The sequence below is a fragment of the Scomber scombrus genome, chromosome 7 (genome assembly GCF_963691925.1).
Source record: "Scomber scombrus chromosome 7, fScoSco1.1, whole genome shotgun sequence".
Taxonomy (NCBI): Eukaryota; Metazoa; Chordata; class Actinopteri; order Scombriformes; family Scombridae; genus Scomber; species Scomber scombrus.
This window is the reverse complement of record NC_084976.1, coordinates 30,568,323-30,584,425: the sequence shown is the minus strand read 5'-3', so window position 1 is coordinate 30,584,425 and position 16,103 is coordinate 30,568,323. Positions and strand designations below refer to the sequence as shown.

The window sequence follows — 16,103 nt, the reverse complement described above, 5'->3', positions numbered from 1 at the left end:
TGTGTGTGTGTGTGTGTGTGTGTGTGTGTGTCCAGTGTGAGTTTATGCTGCTTAAAGGATCAGGGTTGTTGATGATGATGATGATGTTGTTGATGATGATGATGATGTAGGTGGACGCAGCCAGGGCCTCAGAAGTTGAGGTGTCTCTGGCTGGGCTGGTGCAGGTGCATGCTGCCGGCCTTCGGGGGGCGCAGCAGGTTGAGGCGGCGCAGGGCGTTGCGGGACAGCGGCTGGCCGTGCTGGGCGGCGGCGAGGCCGGACCGCTGCTGCAGGAGGCCGGCGCGGGCCGACAGCGCCGCGGCGTAACAGGCAGAGTGGAGGGTGGAGCGACGCTGGACGACCGCCACGTCTGGCCTGCAGGGGGCGACAGAGAGAGAGAGAGAGAGGGAGAGAGAGAGAGAGAGAGGGAGAGGGAGAGGGAGAGAGAGAGAGAGAGAGGGAGAGAGAGAGAGAGAGAGAGAGACACAGAGAGAGAGATGAGGAAACATATCTGAGTACAGTAGAGTCCCAAACTGAGATTAAAGTATTATGAGTGATGTAGTTAAAGTACAAGTACCTCAAACTGTACTACAGTAAAGTACAAGTACCTCAAACTTTACTACAGTAAAGTACAAGTACCTCAGACTGTACTACAGTAAAGTACAAGTACCTCAAACTGTACTGCAGTAAAGTACAAGTACCTCAAACTGTACTACAGTAAAGTACAAGTACCTCAAACTAAACTACAGTAAAGTACAAGTACCTCAAACTTTTTACAAAGAAGTAAAACCAGGCTGTTACCTGTGACGCGGTCCGTCCAACGTGCGTCTGCCCTTCTCTTTCCCCCCGGAGGCCGTCGGGGGGGCGGGCACGTTGCCGGGCAACAGGCCCAGCTCCAGGTCGAGGGAGCGGGGCAGAGGGTCCAGGGTGAGGCGGGGGGGGGCTGCGGTGGCCGTAGACGGACATGCTCGGGTGCTCGATCAGCAGGTTCTCCAGAGGGCTGGTCTCCAGGAGGACGGGCTGGCTGCGGCCCCCGAAGCAGGGCGGGGGGGGTGACGAACCAGCTCTCCTCCAGGGAGCAGGCGTCCAGACGGAGGAACCCGTTCCCCTCCTCTTCCTCATCGTCGTCATCGTCGTCGTCATCCTCCTCCACCTCCTCGGCGCCGCCGTCCGGGTCTGTGTCAGCCGTGGAGTTGAGGGAGGTGCAGGAGGCGTAGCGGAGGGGGGGGCTGGCCATCGGGGAGGGGATCATCACCAAGTCTTCCTCATCATCATCATCATCATCCTCCTCAATCTGCTCCTCTTCCTCCTCTGGCTTCGGGTTGACGGTGGATCCAGAGCGGCCGTCACCACACTGACTGGAGCAGGCTTCAGCTGCAGAGAGACAAAGACACTCAGTCAGTTATACAGTTTAGTACATGTGTAGTTTAATATTTCATGGTAGTAAAAACATATTTTCTCAGTACTCTAAGGGCCTGATTTCAAAGAAGATCCCAAATAAAGGAACTATATTGCGTGCACAGTGCAACAGCGTTTCGTTAGCATGCGTTTTGCAGGTGATCTACTGAGAATAACTGCTTAATGGAAACAGGTGCAACAGGTGCAGACAGCTGTATTTAAATGAGGGTTTTATGTCTTAACCCTCCTGTTGTCCTCGAGTCAAGGAAGGAAGGGAGGAAGAAGGAAGGATGAAAGGGAGGAAGAAGGAAGGAAAGGAGGGAGGAAGGAAGAAGGAAGGAAAGGAGGGAGGAAGGAAGGGAGGGAAGAAGAAGGAATGAAGGAAAGGAGGGAGGAAGGGAGGAAGAAGGAAGGAAGGGAGGATGGAAGGAAAGGGGGCAGGAAGGAAGGAGGGAAGGAAGGAGGGAAGGAAGGTAGGAGGAAGGGAGGAAGGAAGGAAGGAGAGAGGGAGAAAGGAAAAGAGGAAGGGAGGAAGGAAGGAAAGAAGGACAGAGGAAGGGAGGAAGGAAGGACAGAGGAAAGAAGGAAGGGAGGAAGGTAGGGGTGAGGAAAGAAAGAGAGAAGGAGGAAGGGAGGAAGGAAAGGAAGGAAGGAAGGAGAAGGAGGGAAGGAAAGAAGGAGGGAGGAAGGAAGGAACAGTCAAAACAGACGGGGTCAATTTGACCCGGGAGGCCGACACAAAGGTTAATGGAGAGTTTGGACGAGCAGAAAGCTGCAAGAACATAATGAAATGTGATCAGGTTCTAGTGGAAGAGGTTAACTAATATATTGAGTTATAACAAAAACTAATATTACCAGAAAAACCCACATATGGGAGAATATTAGTGACAAAGTCAATGCTGTTAGTAAAACCAGGAATATTCCAAAACTCCGTCCTGTGTGTATTCTGTCATTGTGCCTCCGTCTCCTCGTCTCCATGGTAACAGCAGGTTAATACCTGTCCTTCAAAAGGTTTTATTTATAGATGCAGTTACCGTCAGCAACATTGAGAAATATGCTAAATAACATATTAGCATTTTCTCCTCCCTGTATTTTGCACACTGGGGTTAAAACGCCTCATATTACATAATCATTCTTAGATGCAAAGCAGCTTGCACATTTTTGCGGGTGATGTCAAGTTTGCACACGTTTTTACACACGTAGACCTTTAATAAACCAAGCCCTATGTGTTGTTTTGTTACATTTTAAGTAGCCTCCTCTTTAGTTCATGCACTGACAGTTAATATCTGAAGAAGTCAACAGCAACATTCAGCTCTGATATAAACTAAAACATGAAGATGCACATGTGCAGTCGACCTGTTTGAAGGTTCACACAGTCCATGAAGTCAGAAGTATTAATCATCATAAAGACTTTTTTGAAAGTTGCATTGGACAAAAAGGTTCAAATGATCCAATAATTCAGCATAAATCAAAGATTAGAGAAAAAGTCCAAAAACTGAAAACACAATTGTGTATCAGAGGTTTGTTTTTTCTTCTTTCCTCTCCCATTAATCATCTCACCACCCCTCACATTTACTTATTTTACTGTAATACTTTGATGTAGATTATTGTGTCACTGTGGCTCATTTTCAATAATCACAGTGTGAAAATGAGTCAGCATCAGTGACATCTGTATATATAATTTTTGTCATTTTTAAAAGCAAAAAATCCAAATATTTGCTGGTTGCAGCTTCTTTAATGTGATGAATTGAAGCTTTTTTGCTTCATACATGATAGAAAACTGAGTATGTTTGGATTTTGGAGGTAAGTAGGTAAGGCTAAACAGGAAAGATGACACACTAGGGCTCTAATAAATGATCATTTTCACATTTTTACTGATGTTATATAGACACAAAGAACAATCATAAAATAATACTTAATTGCAGTTTTCCTATTGTGACATGTCAAAATCTTGTGGTGACATTGTTATTGTAAGAGATGCTGCTGTTGAATTCGAAGGAAGGGAGGAAGGAAGGAAGGAAGGAAGGAAGGAAGGAAGGAAGGAAAGAAAGAGAGAAGGAGGGAGGGAGGGAGAAAGGAAAAGAGGAAGGGAGGAAGAAAGGAAGCTAGGGGGGAGGAAAGAAAGAGAGAAAGAAGGAGGGAGGGAGGAAGGAAGGACAGAAGGAAGGGAGGAAGAAGGAGGGAAGGGAAGGAGGAAGGAAGGATGGAAGAAAGGAAGAAGGAAGGAAAAGAGGGAGGAAGGAAGGAAGGAAAGGAGGGAGGAAGGAAGGAAGGAAGGGAGGAAGAAGGAAGGAAAAGAGGGAGGAAGGAAGGAAGGAAAGGAGGAAGGAAGAAGGAAGGAAGGAAAGAAAGAGAGAAGGAGGGAGGGAGGGAGAAAGGAAAAGAGGAAGGGAGGAAGGAAGGAAGGAAGGAAGGAAGGGAGGAAAGAAAGAGAGAAAGAAGGAGGGAGGGAGGAAGGAAGGACAGAAGGAAGGAAGGGAGGAAAGAAGGAGGGAGGGAGGAAGGACAGACAGAAGGAAAGAAGGAAGGGAGGAAAGAAGGAAGGAAGGGAGGAAAGAAGGAGGGAGGGAGGAAGGACAGACAGAAGGAAAGAAGGAAGGGAGGAAAGAAGGAAGGAAGGGAGGAAAGAAGGAACAGTCAAAACAGACGGGGTCAATTTGACCCGGGAGGACGACAGGAAGGTTAAATTACTTTCTTTTTAAGTTTTCCACAGCAGTCAGCACCACGACCTAAATCCCATAAACATATTTCAGATCCTTTCCAAATCAAACCAGTTAAGCTGAATGTTTTGTACTTCAGGTGACCCTTTAAATTCCAGGACATTTAAAAAGCCACGCTGGCCTCCTTTAAACTTTAAACACAGCTTTTACTGGAGCAGCTGTTGTTTTGCTGGCAGAGAAGTGGCTGCTGTAATTGTGTAAACGTGATTTCAGGATCAAGCTGCAGGGTGTAGTTCCCTCTCTCTGCCAGCAGGGGGCAGCGTGGCCTCTGTCTGAGTGTTTGTGCAACAGCAGTCAGATGTAAACAATCATTTTTCTGAGCTGCAGACAGACTTCGTGACAGCTCAGCGTGATCACATGACCAACCCAAACCACAGCCTGCACGCATTTCTTTGTTTGTGTCTACAAAAACACGCCCGTGACTCCTGCTTAACCTCTCTCTCTCTCTCTCTCTCTCTCTCTCTCTCTCTCTCTCTCTCTCAGTTTAATCTTCTCACAACCAGCTGATCCCCTCCACTCACTCTTTCCTCTACATGAAGCCACAGATACCAGACTGCTTGCAAACTTTTTTTGCACCTAAATCATCACGTATATTATTCAAACATGCCCCAAAAAAATAAAAAAAGCCTCCCCACAAAAACAAAAACAGGGTGCAGACTCAGAGCAGAAGCTGCAGAAGCTCTGGCGAGGTCAGTCAGGCTCTTTGATTTAACATCAGCTTCTATAATGACTCACAGAGACGCAGGAAGTTATGAAGTGGAAATAAGGCAACATGATCTCAAGCTGGCTCGTCCGCACGCTAAAAATAAAATCAGCGTCTAGCGAGGAGACGTCTCTGTTTGATTTCAGCTCTGTTTAAAAGGTCTTGGCATTTTCCTTCTGCAGTCAAATAAAGCAAGAAAATAAGACTGAAGAAGTTGGCACCTTTATCTAATTATCTCCCCTGCCCTCTCCTGTGTGTGCATTTAACTCTGTTTCGAGGCCAGTGTTTGGAGCTCATTTCCACACGTGACTCGAGTGGCTCCGACTCTCAGGAGTTCACAGAGGAATCTTTATTTACACGCAACAAGAAGCTGCAAGATGTGCTGAGTCAGCGAAGCCTCGACACGGCAGGCTGATCCTGCAACGAGTTGATCCTCTCAGCTCGCTGTCCGAGTCCATTAGCAGCTGATCTGTTCCTCCAGAGGCTGCAGGTGTTTGCAGGCCGAGGAGGAAGAGGAGGAGGTTCAGGTGTGTGTGTGTGTGTCCATGTGGTTTAGTTTAAATTTAAAGGGTTAAAATGTGAAAATAAACGTATGAATAACTTCACACATTCTTTTTTTGTGGACCCAGCATCAAATTTCTGCTTTTAATCCATTTAGAGAGAATATATTAGAGGATTATGGTAAAAATGTCTAAGTGGTGTAACCATAAAAACTTGTGGTTACATCTCTTTCTTTCTTTCTTTCTCCCTCTCCTCTAACTTCTTGTTCTTGCTTCTTCATCCTCTTCCTTCCTGTCTTTCTTTCTCCTCTTTCTCTTTTTCTATCTTTCTTTTCTTCCTTCCTTCCTTTCTTTCCTTATTTCTCTTCTTCGTCCTTTATCTTTCTTTCTTTCTCTTTTCTTTCTTTCATTCTTTCTCTCTCTCCTCTAACTTCTTGTTCTCTCCTCTTCCTTCCTTCTTTCCTTTCTTTCTTCCTGCTTCTTGTTCTTTCTTTCTTTCTCTTTTCTTTCTTTCTTTTCTTCCTTCCTTTCTTTCCTTCTTGTTCTTTCTTTCCTCTTTCTAGGTCGACAAAATATTTATCATTCTTTTTTGGTTACACCATTTGACATTTTCTTACTTTTGGTTAAAAAAAATGGTGCTAAATGTACATTTTAACAAACCTGATGCTGCTTTTAAAACTATTGTGCTCATGTTGCCAACCCTTATTATCACTGACTCTGACATCCTCTGCAGCTGAAGTCAAACCCTGCAGTGAGTCAGACACTCAGCAGTTGTTTTGCAGACTGTGCTTCAGGTTAACGAGGTCGACCAGATCTCATCACGAGTTTCAGTGCAAACAAACATCTGATTGGAGAGGCTGAGTTTATCCGCTCCAGATAACTTCATGTCTCAGCCAAGCTCCGACACGTTTCACTGATCAAAACAAATATGATGCGTGATGCGACCCGTTAACGTGGAGGTCAGAGAGAAGAGACGCAGCTACACTCAAAACTACACCTCTGTGCAGGAAATCCATGAAGAAGATAAGAACTACAAACACTTAACCTTCCTGTCGTCCTCACGGGTCAAACTGACCCCGTCTGTTTTAACTGTTCCTTCTTTCCTTCCTTCCTTCTTTCCTCTGTCCTTCTTTCCTTCCTCTTTTCCTTTCTCCCTCCTACCTTCCTTCCTTCTTTCCTCCCTTCCATCTGTCCTTCCCCCCTCCCTTTTTCTCTCTTTCATTCCTTCCTCTCTCTTTCCACCCTCCATTCCCCTTTCTTCCTTCCTTCTGTCCTTCCTTCCTCCCTCCTTCTTTCATTCCCTCCTTCCTTCCTCCCTCCTTCTCTCTTTCTTTCCTCCCACCTACCTACCTTCCTCCCTTCCTTCTTTCCTCTGTCCTTCTTTCCTTCCTTCTTCTTTTCCTTCCTCCCTACTACCTTCCTTCCTTCTTTCCTCCCTCCTTCCTCCCTTCCTCCCTCCTTTCCTTCCTCCCTCCCTCTTCCCGTCCTTCCCTCCCTCCTTCCTTCCGCCCTCCCTCCTTTATTCCTCTTTTCCTTTCTCCCTACTACCTTCCTCCCTATTCCCTCCCTTCCTTCCTTCCTCCCTCCTTTCCTTCCTCCCTCCCTCCTTTCCTCCCTCCTTTCCTTCCTCCTTTCCTTCCTTCTTCCTCCCTTCCTTCCTTTCCCCTATTTTTTTACATTTTCTGAACTAAATAACAAGTCGATTATTCCATAAAGTCCGTTTTTGAGCGATGCCGTCTGTTGGTGCACGTTGGCGCTTCACTCACTCGTATTATCATCCGTTTAATCCTGCACAGTGATGCACAGTGATGTCTGCAAGGTGTAAAAAGCACCATTTAATCTGCATAGTTTAATACTAGTGTGGATATAACGCCTCAGCTTCACTGCCTAAATATTTTGAGGAACATAAAACATGTTTTTATTCAGCATACAAGGATCTCATATGTTTGGTTAAACGTTGCTTGGGGGTGAAATAGAGTCTAAAACTGAAAATATGAAGCTTTAAATGAGGAACTATGTGATTTAAGAGTAAACAGGAGTGAATCTGTGCAGATATTTAGTGCTAAACTCTCAGTTTTTGGCTGTTTTTGATGCTTTTTGTCAGGTTTCAGGTTCAATAGTTAACAATCAGACCTGTGGGACTCTGACTAAACACCACTGCTGTGAAGTTATGAGTTACACTGATCGGCTAAACTCTTCATCGGTTCCATGAAGTCGTTTTTTATGATCACTGATCTGCACCGGGGCTGAAAAACCTCATTGAAAGCAACATTAACTGAACTCCTGACAGATGTCCAACTTCCAAAACCTCAACTTGGCTTCTCTGTTTCTATTTAAGTCTTCATAATTCTGACCTTATGGAGGCAAATCAGGACATATAATTTCGACCTAGGCCTGGATCAAAGTGATGAAGAGTGTTTATTTAGGTCAGTTTCTAAGTTTAGATTAATTATATCAAGCGAGCTGCAAACCAGAGAGTGTGTTGTTATATTTAAACCAACAGACGGTAAATCAAACCAGATCATCTGCTGAAGAAATGATGAAGAGAAGCAGAACTCAGGTTGGATTTATGAGCAGTTTTTTCATTTTTTTGCAGGAGCTTTATAATGTACCTGAGAGCAATATGACACTGCATCCAGGTGTTTTTTGGCAGAGGGGGGGGTGAGGGTGGGGGGGAGGGGGGGTCAGCAGCGTATCTGTGCCCATACAAGTCCACCATCACCTCCATTAAGCTCCACCAGCCTCTATTTTTACTTCCTCGGGTGCTTTTGTTTGACCTGCTTACAGGTTGACCATAAACTGCCTGATGCTACCCTGCATGAACCTCCTCCTCCTCTTCTTCCTCCTCCTCCTCTTCCTCCTCCTCCTCCTCCTCCTCCCTCCTCTCCAAAACTCACACCACCTCCCCCCCCTTCCCTTGGGCCTGCCTGTCCTCCTCTGCCCCCCAAATATTCACACGGCTGTGGAATCGGAGATGGGTCAAGTCGAGACGAGACCGGCGGCCAAACTTCACTGTGAGACCTTCTGGAAGTCCCTGCAGTGTGTGTGTGTGTGTGTGTGTGTGTGTGTGTGTGTGTGTGTGTGTGTGTGTGTGCATGTGTGTGTGTGTGTGTGTGCCAGGTCTGTTTTGACTGGGACTTTTTTTCCTGCTCTCCAGCAGCTCTGGAAACTTGGCTCTGACTACTTGCTGCAGTATCTTTCCTCCTGATCTGAACCACACTGCGTTTTTATTTCCTCCTTAAACTGAACATTTATTTCTTGTGTCATATTCATTTAGTTTGTGTAATACTTGCATCTGTTTTCCCTCTAAAGACGTGCTGCTCTTTAGATATGTGTGATTACAGTTTTACATGTTTGGATGGAAACTGACAAAAAGTTTGATGTTGTGAAATTTCCTGTCAACCGAATGCTGACAGAAAGAGATTAAAAGATATTAATCACTTCATTATTGAGTCTGAATAAACAGAGATGATAAAATGAGTTTTATAAACCATGAAACACAAAGTTGAGGTTCTTCAATCAGCTCAGTCTTTAACCTTCCTGTCGTCCTCCCGAGTCAACATGACTGTTTTGACTCTTCCTTCTTTCCGTCTGTACTCCCTCCCTCCTTCTCTCTTTCTTTCCTTCCTCTCTCTTTTTCTCCTTCTTTCCTTCCTTCCTCCATCCCTCCTTCTTTCCTCCCTTCCTTCTTTCCTCTGTCCTTCTTTCTTTCCTTCCTCCTTTCCTCTTTTCCTTTCTCCCTCCCTCCTACCTTCCTTCCTTCCTTTCTTCCTTCCTTCTTTCCTTTCCTCCCTCCCTTCTTCCTCCTCCCTCCTCTCCTTCCTTCTTCCTCCTTTCCTTCCGTCTCTCCTTCCTCCCTCCCTCCTCCCTCCTTCCTTCTTTCCTTCCTCCACTCCTCTTTCTTCCTTCCTTCTGTCCTTCCTTCCTTCCTCCCTCCCTCCCTCCTGCTTTCCTCCCCCTACCTTCCTCCCTTCCTTCTTCCCTCTGTCCTTCTTTCCTTCCTTCCTCCTTTCCTCTTTTCCTTTCTCCCTCCTTCCTCCCTTCCTTCCTTCCTCCCTCCCTCCTTTCCTTCCTTCTTCCTCCCTCCTTTCCTTCCTTCTTCCTCCCTTCCTTCCTTGACTCGAGGACACCAGGAGGGTTAATTGACTAATCGTTGTATCTCAGTCACTTAAAGTGACTAATGTTGCTGCTCTGATCGTCTCCAGATGCCAAACACTTAAAAACATTCCTACCCAGGTAGTTGACCAGGATCCAGTCTTCGTCCTCCTCCTCTTCCTCTTTGCCGTCTCCGGGTCGGCTGCATCGGCTCAGCTCGTCGGCGTCGTCCCCGAACAGAGCGCTGGCGAACCTCTGGAACATGGTGGGGGGGGCGTCGGGCTGAGGGAGGGGCTAGGGGAGGCGCGTGGCTCGGGGCGACGGCGGGGGGGCGTGGCGAGCGCTTTGGTCATCAGCTGCGGGGGGGTTCACGGCGGCGAAGGGGGGGAGGAAGGCTCCGGAAACGGTGCTAAAGTGCATCAATAGCGTGCGTGGTCATGGATCATCTGAGAGGCAGCAGGAGCAGGATGGACATCGCTCAGCGGCTACGATCGGTTCAACCAAGGAAACAGAGAGATGGACCGATAACAAGACCTGAGAGGAGAAGAAAGAGAGAAGAGAGAGAAAAGAGGAGAAGAAAGAGAGAAGAGAGTTTAAACATCGGGAGGATTTAGAGCAGAGGGGTCAAACATGAACAGAACCGGTCTGCCGAGGGGTCCAATCAGGCCCTCTTTCCTTCCTGTCTTCTTTTCCTTCCTTCCTTCCATTAGTCCTTCCTTCCTACCTTCCTATCTTCTTTTCCTTTATTTCTTTTTTTCTTTCATCTGTCCTTCCTCCCTTTCTTCTATCTTTCCTTCCATCCATCCTTCCTTCCTTCTTTCCTTCTTATCTTCTTTTCCTTTCCTTCTTTCCTTCCATCATCCTTCCTTCCTTCCACCCTTCTTTTCCTGTCTTTCTTTCATCTGTCCTTCCTCCCTTTGTTCTATCTTTCCTTCCATCATCCTTCCTTCTTTCCTTCCACCTTCCCTTCCTTCCATCCTTCCTTCTTTCCTTCCTTTCTTCTACCTTCCCTTCCTTCCATCCTTCCTTCTTTCCATCTTTTTCCATCCTTCCTTCTTTCCTTCCTTCCTTTCTTCCTTCCATTTGTCCTTCCTCTAACCATGTCTTCTTTTCCAACCTTCCTTTCTTTCTTTGTTCCTTCCATCCTTCCTGTCTTCTATTCCTCCCTCCATCCCTCCATCTCTCCACCTTTTTAACGGTCAAACAATCACATAATATATTGATAAGTGAACCAAAAGAATATGTGAAGTTGCCGATTAATCACTTAAAGTCATTTATCAAACTGAAAGAGTCACGATTTCTGCTTTCAGCTTCCTTTAAAAGTTTTCTTTCACTGTAAACTGAATATTTTTGTACATTTGAAGACGTTTAGGAAACTTGTGATGGACATTTTTTCACTATTTCCTTACAAATAAAAGATTAACTGATCAATAATTCACTCCAGTAAACAACTGATAGATGTAAATAATCATTAAAACATCTTTAACACTGGTTGTTAACGTGTTTACAGGAGACTCAGATTCAGAGATGTAAGGAAAACAAAAGAGTGTGTGATGCTGTTAGTATACTGACACACACACACACACACACACACACACACACACACACACACACACACACACACACACACACACACACACACACACACACACACACACACACACACAGGCCTGGTTCATATGTAGCTGAGGTCGGATTAATTTCCTGTCAGGTCTGATGGAAGCGAGCAGCAGCTGCATTGATGGAGCTGATGGAGTCAAACAGAGAGAAGAGCTACTGTGTCCAGAGGAGACACACACACACACACACGCACACACACACACACACACAGCTGGCCGGCAGCCGCTCCGCTCTTCATACTGCAGGTTTTCACACTGCTGGAGGACCGAATGCAAAGCGATCAGTGTCACCGTCCTCTTGCAGCTGCTGCAAGAACAAGATCCTTCTGGCACAATAACGGCGGATTGGAGCCAAAATGGTGTCGTTTCCTACAGTTTCCCCCCTGTCCACTTATACAGTCCGGGTTTTTATTTAGGCACTAAAGATGTCTCTGAACTGTCTCCTCTGACTGTCCAGCTGCCAGACGGTTAGATGACGGAGGAGAGGAGTTGATAACAATGATCACTGTCACTTGTCACACTCACCAGGAGCTCTGACTGGTTTATATCCTGAGTTTTGTCTCGCAGGCTGCATGCAAACATCTGATAAGTGGAGCTACATTTAGCCCTTCAGATAACATAAGACTAAAATAACTGCTGTTCTGTGTCTGTATGTTTTTCTGGATACAAACCTGCAGGTAATGCTTATTTTCTTGATCAATCTCTTGATATTTGGTCTGTAATTTGTCTATAAATATTGAAAAATAGCAAGTTTTAATCTCACACAGCCCAAAGTAATACCTTTAAATGTCTTGTTTTTTCTCATCAGCTGTCCCAAACCCAAAGATATTTACTTTACTAGCATGTATGACAGCTGTATGGCATCTAACAAGCAGAAACCAGCAAATATATTCATAATATGTGGTGTACTAAACGATTAAAATGATTATTCAGTTATAAAAAATCCTCTTTTTTGTTTTTCTTTTGACTGACATTACATTACATGATCATTACACTGTGTGCTGTTATATACTTCTAATGATGCAAAGAAACCTGCCGCCAACTAGTGCTGCAACTATTATTTTCACTGTCTGTCATCTTCTTACTTCTTCAATTAGTGTTTAAAAAAAGGTTAAAAATGCAATGCAAAAATATTCAGTTTACTTTCATAGAAGACAAAAGAAAACCAGAAAATATTCACATTCAACAAGCTGGTGACATAATGTTTTTTTGTTTTTTCTTTTTTTAAATGATTTAAAATGATAATTTGGTTATGAAAATAGTTGGCAGTGAATTTACTGTATGGGTAAATAATCAATTAAAGTAATTATTGCAGCTCTACAAACATCACTGATGTAAACAAACTAAACATGAGAAGAAAAATTAACTGAAATGTGTTTTTGGTTGTTGTCTAGTCTATTCATTGTATTAATTGTGTATAATCAATCAATATGAGAGTGACAGCAGATTCTTATTTTTATATCTTGGTAACCCTTAAATTACACAATGTTCCTTTAACATTAACCCGTTCAAACACTTCCTCTAATCACCACTAGGGGCAGGATGAGTTTTTTTCCCAGCCTGTAATTCGCATTAACAGCAAACTGTTCGACGCCCAAATGTCGGATTTTTCTGTCCGGCACCTGAACGCGCAGCGCATTCGAAGCTAAATAACCCCCGGCTGCGATGCGTTCAAACCTCTCACCCCGGCTCGGATTTCTCTGTTGTCATATCCATTACACGCGAAGAAAGAAACAGAAAGCGCTGGAACAAAAAGCCAAACTTCTCCTCTGTAAACACTGAGCAGCTGTAAACTGAACAAGGTCCCAAACAACCGACCGACTCTCTGCCTGTCTGTCTGTCACACCAACAACAACAACAGCAACAGCAGGCCGATAATCTGCTGCACCTGTTCCTCCTCTCCTCTCCTCAGTCCAGGCACACTTCAGGGATAAAACACCAAATATGATCCTTTCTTCTCACTGTAATGAACAACCAGACACACAAAGGGAAAGCAGGTCGAGCCGTTTTTGGGGCGGTTAATGCTGTTTAACGGGTCACTGAGTCATAGCTGTGGAGAGCAATCAATGCATCTGTTACATCATCAAGCATTATTTATCCACCAGAGGGTAAAAATGGGCCTTATGAGAGGAATGAAGGACGCTTTAAATCCTTAAATCTGCACAGGATTTAGGCTGCAGGAGGTCCTGTATGATCATGGATGCATTTATCCTTTTACAATTATAAATATGAGCTTAGACACCTGCTTATTACAGCAGAAATAGAGCTTAATATAGCATACCAGGCAGATAATAGTGAAAAATGACAATGATGATCTACAAGAGTCCAAGATAATGTCTTTAAATGTCTTATATCATAATCTAAAACCTAAAATCAGACAATTTACACTAATATAACACCAAGAAAAGCAGTAAATCCACAACTTTAAATACAAACTAGTGAATATTGGGCCTTTTTTAGCTTGTCACTTAACATGCAACTAACATTGTTCTTATTATATATGATTATGTTTGCCTAAATAGATTGTTTGGTTTGTTTAACACAAGAAAGTAGTGAAAAATGAAGCCTACAAACTGCTTAACAGTCCATTAAAAAGCTGACATTACTAACTCAGAGCAAAACCTCACTTAGAAAAGGCTGAAAACAAAGATAAATTGGGATTTCTATCAAATAAATGACGAATAATAAAGATGACTGCCAATTCATTTGCTTTTCCATCAACTAATCGGTTAATCGGCTGACTCTTTTGTCCCTAATGGGGTTTAACAGCGAGCCTGTAGGACCAAAAAAACCCTGAACTGGTCCAGTTATAATCAGGAGTGTCAGACAGATGACAGATAATAGTGAAAAATACCAATAACAATCCACTGGAGGGTAAGATAATGTCTTATTTTATGATCCAAAACCCAAAAATCAACAATACAACACAAAGAAAAGCACTAAATCCACAATTTAAAGTGAAAACAAGCAATTATTTGGTGTTTTTTGCTTGTTTCTAGAGCTGCAACTAACATTTCTTCTTATTATACATTATTGTTGGTTTATTACACAACAGAAAATAGTGACGTTTTCCAGCTGCTCAAAGCTCACACTAATGTTTATGTTATAAATGACGAATAATAAAGATGACTGCCAATTAATTTGCTTTTTCATCGACTAATCGGTTAATCGGCTGACTCTTTTGTCCATAATGGGGTTTAACAGCGAGCCTGTAGGACAAAACAGACGAATATAATCTGGAGCCTGTGTGTGCGTGTGTGTGTGTGTGCTGGACGGTTTAAGTAGAAAAGGAAGAGGAGGAGGCTGTAATTCAACACCAGCAGGGCAGGACCGTAAAGACTGCCTGTTTTAACTTTTATCTCCTGCAAATATATCATGAAATTTCATCAGATTACACCAGCTACTTCCTTCTTTTTAAGGTTTAAAAAGGAAATAAAAGGAGGCGAGCAAAACACACAGGAAAGGCTGCAGCACAAACATCCACAACACGATTAAACCCGAGTCAAAATCCACATTAAACAATCGATAATCTTCATATGTGTCTATTTGTACGTAATCTATGTTGTATAATGAATGCGGAAATGTAATTAGAAGGAGAAAATAAAGAGGAGGGAAACGTTAACGGAGGAGAAAACAAAACAAAGAGCTCACCTGCGGCAGAAAAGAACCGAGAGGATGTAAACGAGCTCGGAAAAAATCCTTTAAAAAATGAGAAAATTGAGGTAGTTAAGGCTGCTGTTTTCCGAAAAATAGAAAAACTTTGAGGGTGTTTCTTCGCGGAAGAAATAAAATATATTAATATATATATATAAAAAAATGTTAGTTCCTTTTTTTGTACATCAGGAGTCACAGTGGAGCGCGGTGCAGCTTTTTTCTTTTCCTTCAGTCCCCCTGTAAACCCGACTGCTCCTTCTTTTGTTGTTGTTGTGGGGCTCCAACAGCTGATCGTGGTGACGTCACCAAGGACAGCCTATCGGAGGGGGCGGGCTTGGAACGTCTAGGCCAATCAGAGAGCATGGAACGCTCTGTCACCAACCCACGTGATCCCCCGACACTCATTCCTCCTCCTCCTCTTTAGAGAAAGCTGGAATAAGGGCATGACTGGGCAAAGGTTTTTTTGGAAGCAATAACAAATGGGTTAAATGTAGAGTGAGTGTTTTTTTTCTTCTCCCTCTGAAATATTACATAAAGAAACCAACATGACATCCGGGTCGAGCTGCAGTGTGTTTCCTGTTTTCTGAGTTTATCCACACACCCTTTAAACACAACCCCTCCCGAAAAGTTTCCATAACAGAGTCATGAAGTACAGCAAGAGAGAAAACAATAAGTGGAAACCTTCAGAAATATATATCACATTGATTCAAATCAGTGAGGCGATAAATGTAAGAGAGCACTGATGGAAAGTTACTCCAAACATTTTAAGGTCTACTTTGAGGTACTTGTACTTTACTGTTGTTTAGTTTGAGGTACTTGTACTTTAGTGCCTTACAGTTTGAGGTACTTTTACTTTACTGCAGTACAGTTTGAGGTACTTGTACTTTACTGTAATACAGTTTGAGGTACTTGTACTTTACTGTAGTACAGTTTGAGGTACTTGTACTTTACTGTAGCTTAGTTTGAAGTACTTGTACTTTACTGTAGTACAGTTTGAGGTACTTGTACTTTACTGTAGTACAGTTTGAGGTACTTGTACTTTACTGTACCTTAGTTTGAAGTACTTGTACTTTACTGTAGTACAGTTTGAGGTACTTGTACTTTACTGTAGTACAGTTTGAGGTACTTTTACTTTAATGTAGTACAGTTTGAGGTACTTGTACTTTACTCTAGTACAGTTTGAGGTACTTGTACTTTACTGTTGTTTAGTTTGAGGTACTTGTACTTTAGTGCCTTACAGTTTGAAGTACTTGTACTTTACTGTAGTACAGTTTGAGCTACTTGTACTTTACTGTAGTACAGTTTGAGGTACTTGTACTTTACTGTAGCTTAGTTTGAGGTACTTGTACTTTACTGTAGTACAGTTTGAGGTACTTGTACTTTACTGTAGTACAGTTTGAGGTACTTTTACTTTAATGTAGTACAGTTTGAGGTA

General features: G+C 43.5%; 1 protein-coding gene across 1 annotated transcript; it reads right to left on the bottom strand.

Moving 5' to 3' along the window:
* Nucleotides 1–14,951, bottom strand: tp53inp1 (tumor protein p53 inducible nuclear protein 1). Its single transcript, XM_062422067.1, is given in 6 exon segments — nt 1–354; nt 781–920; nt 922–1,029; nt 1,031–1,353; nt 9,533–9,929; nt 14,666–14,951. Coding segments are annotated over 5 exon segments (924 nt in total). The 5' UTR covers nt 9,660–9,929; nt 14,666–14,951; the 3' UTR covers nt 1–128.
* Between the last annotated feature and the right edge of the window lie 1,152 nt (nt 14,952–16,103).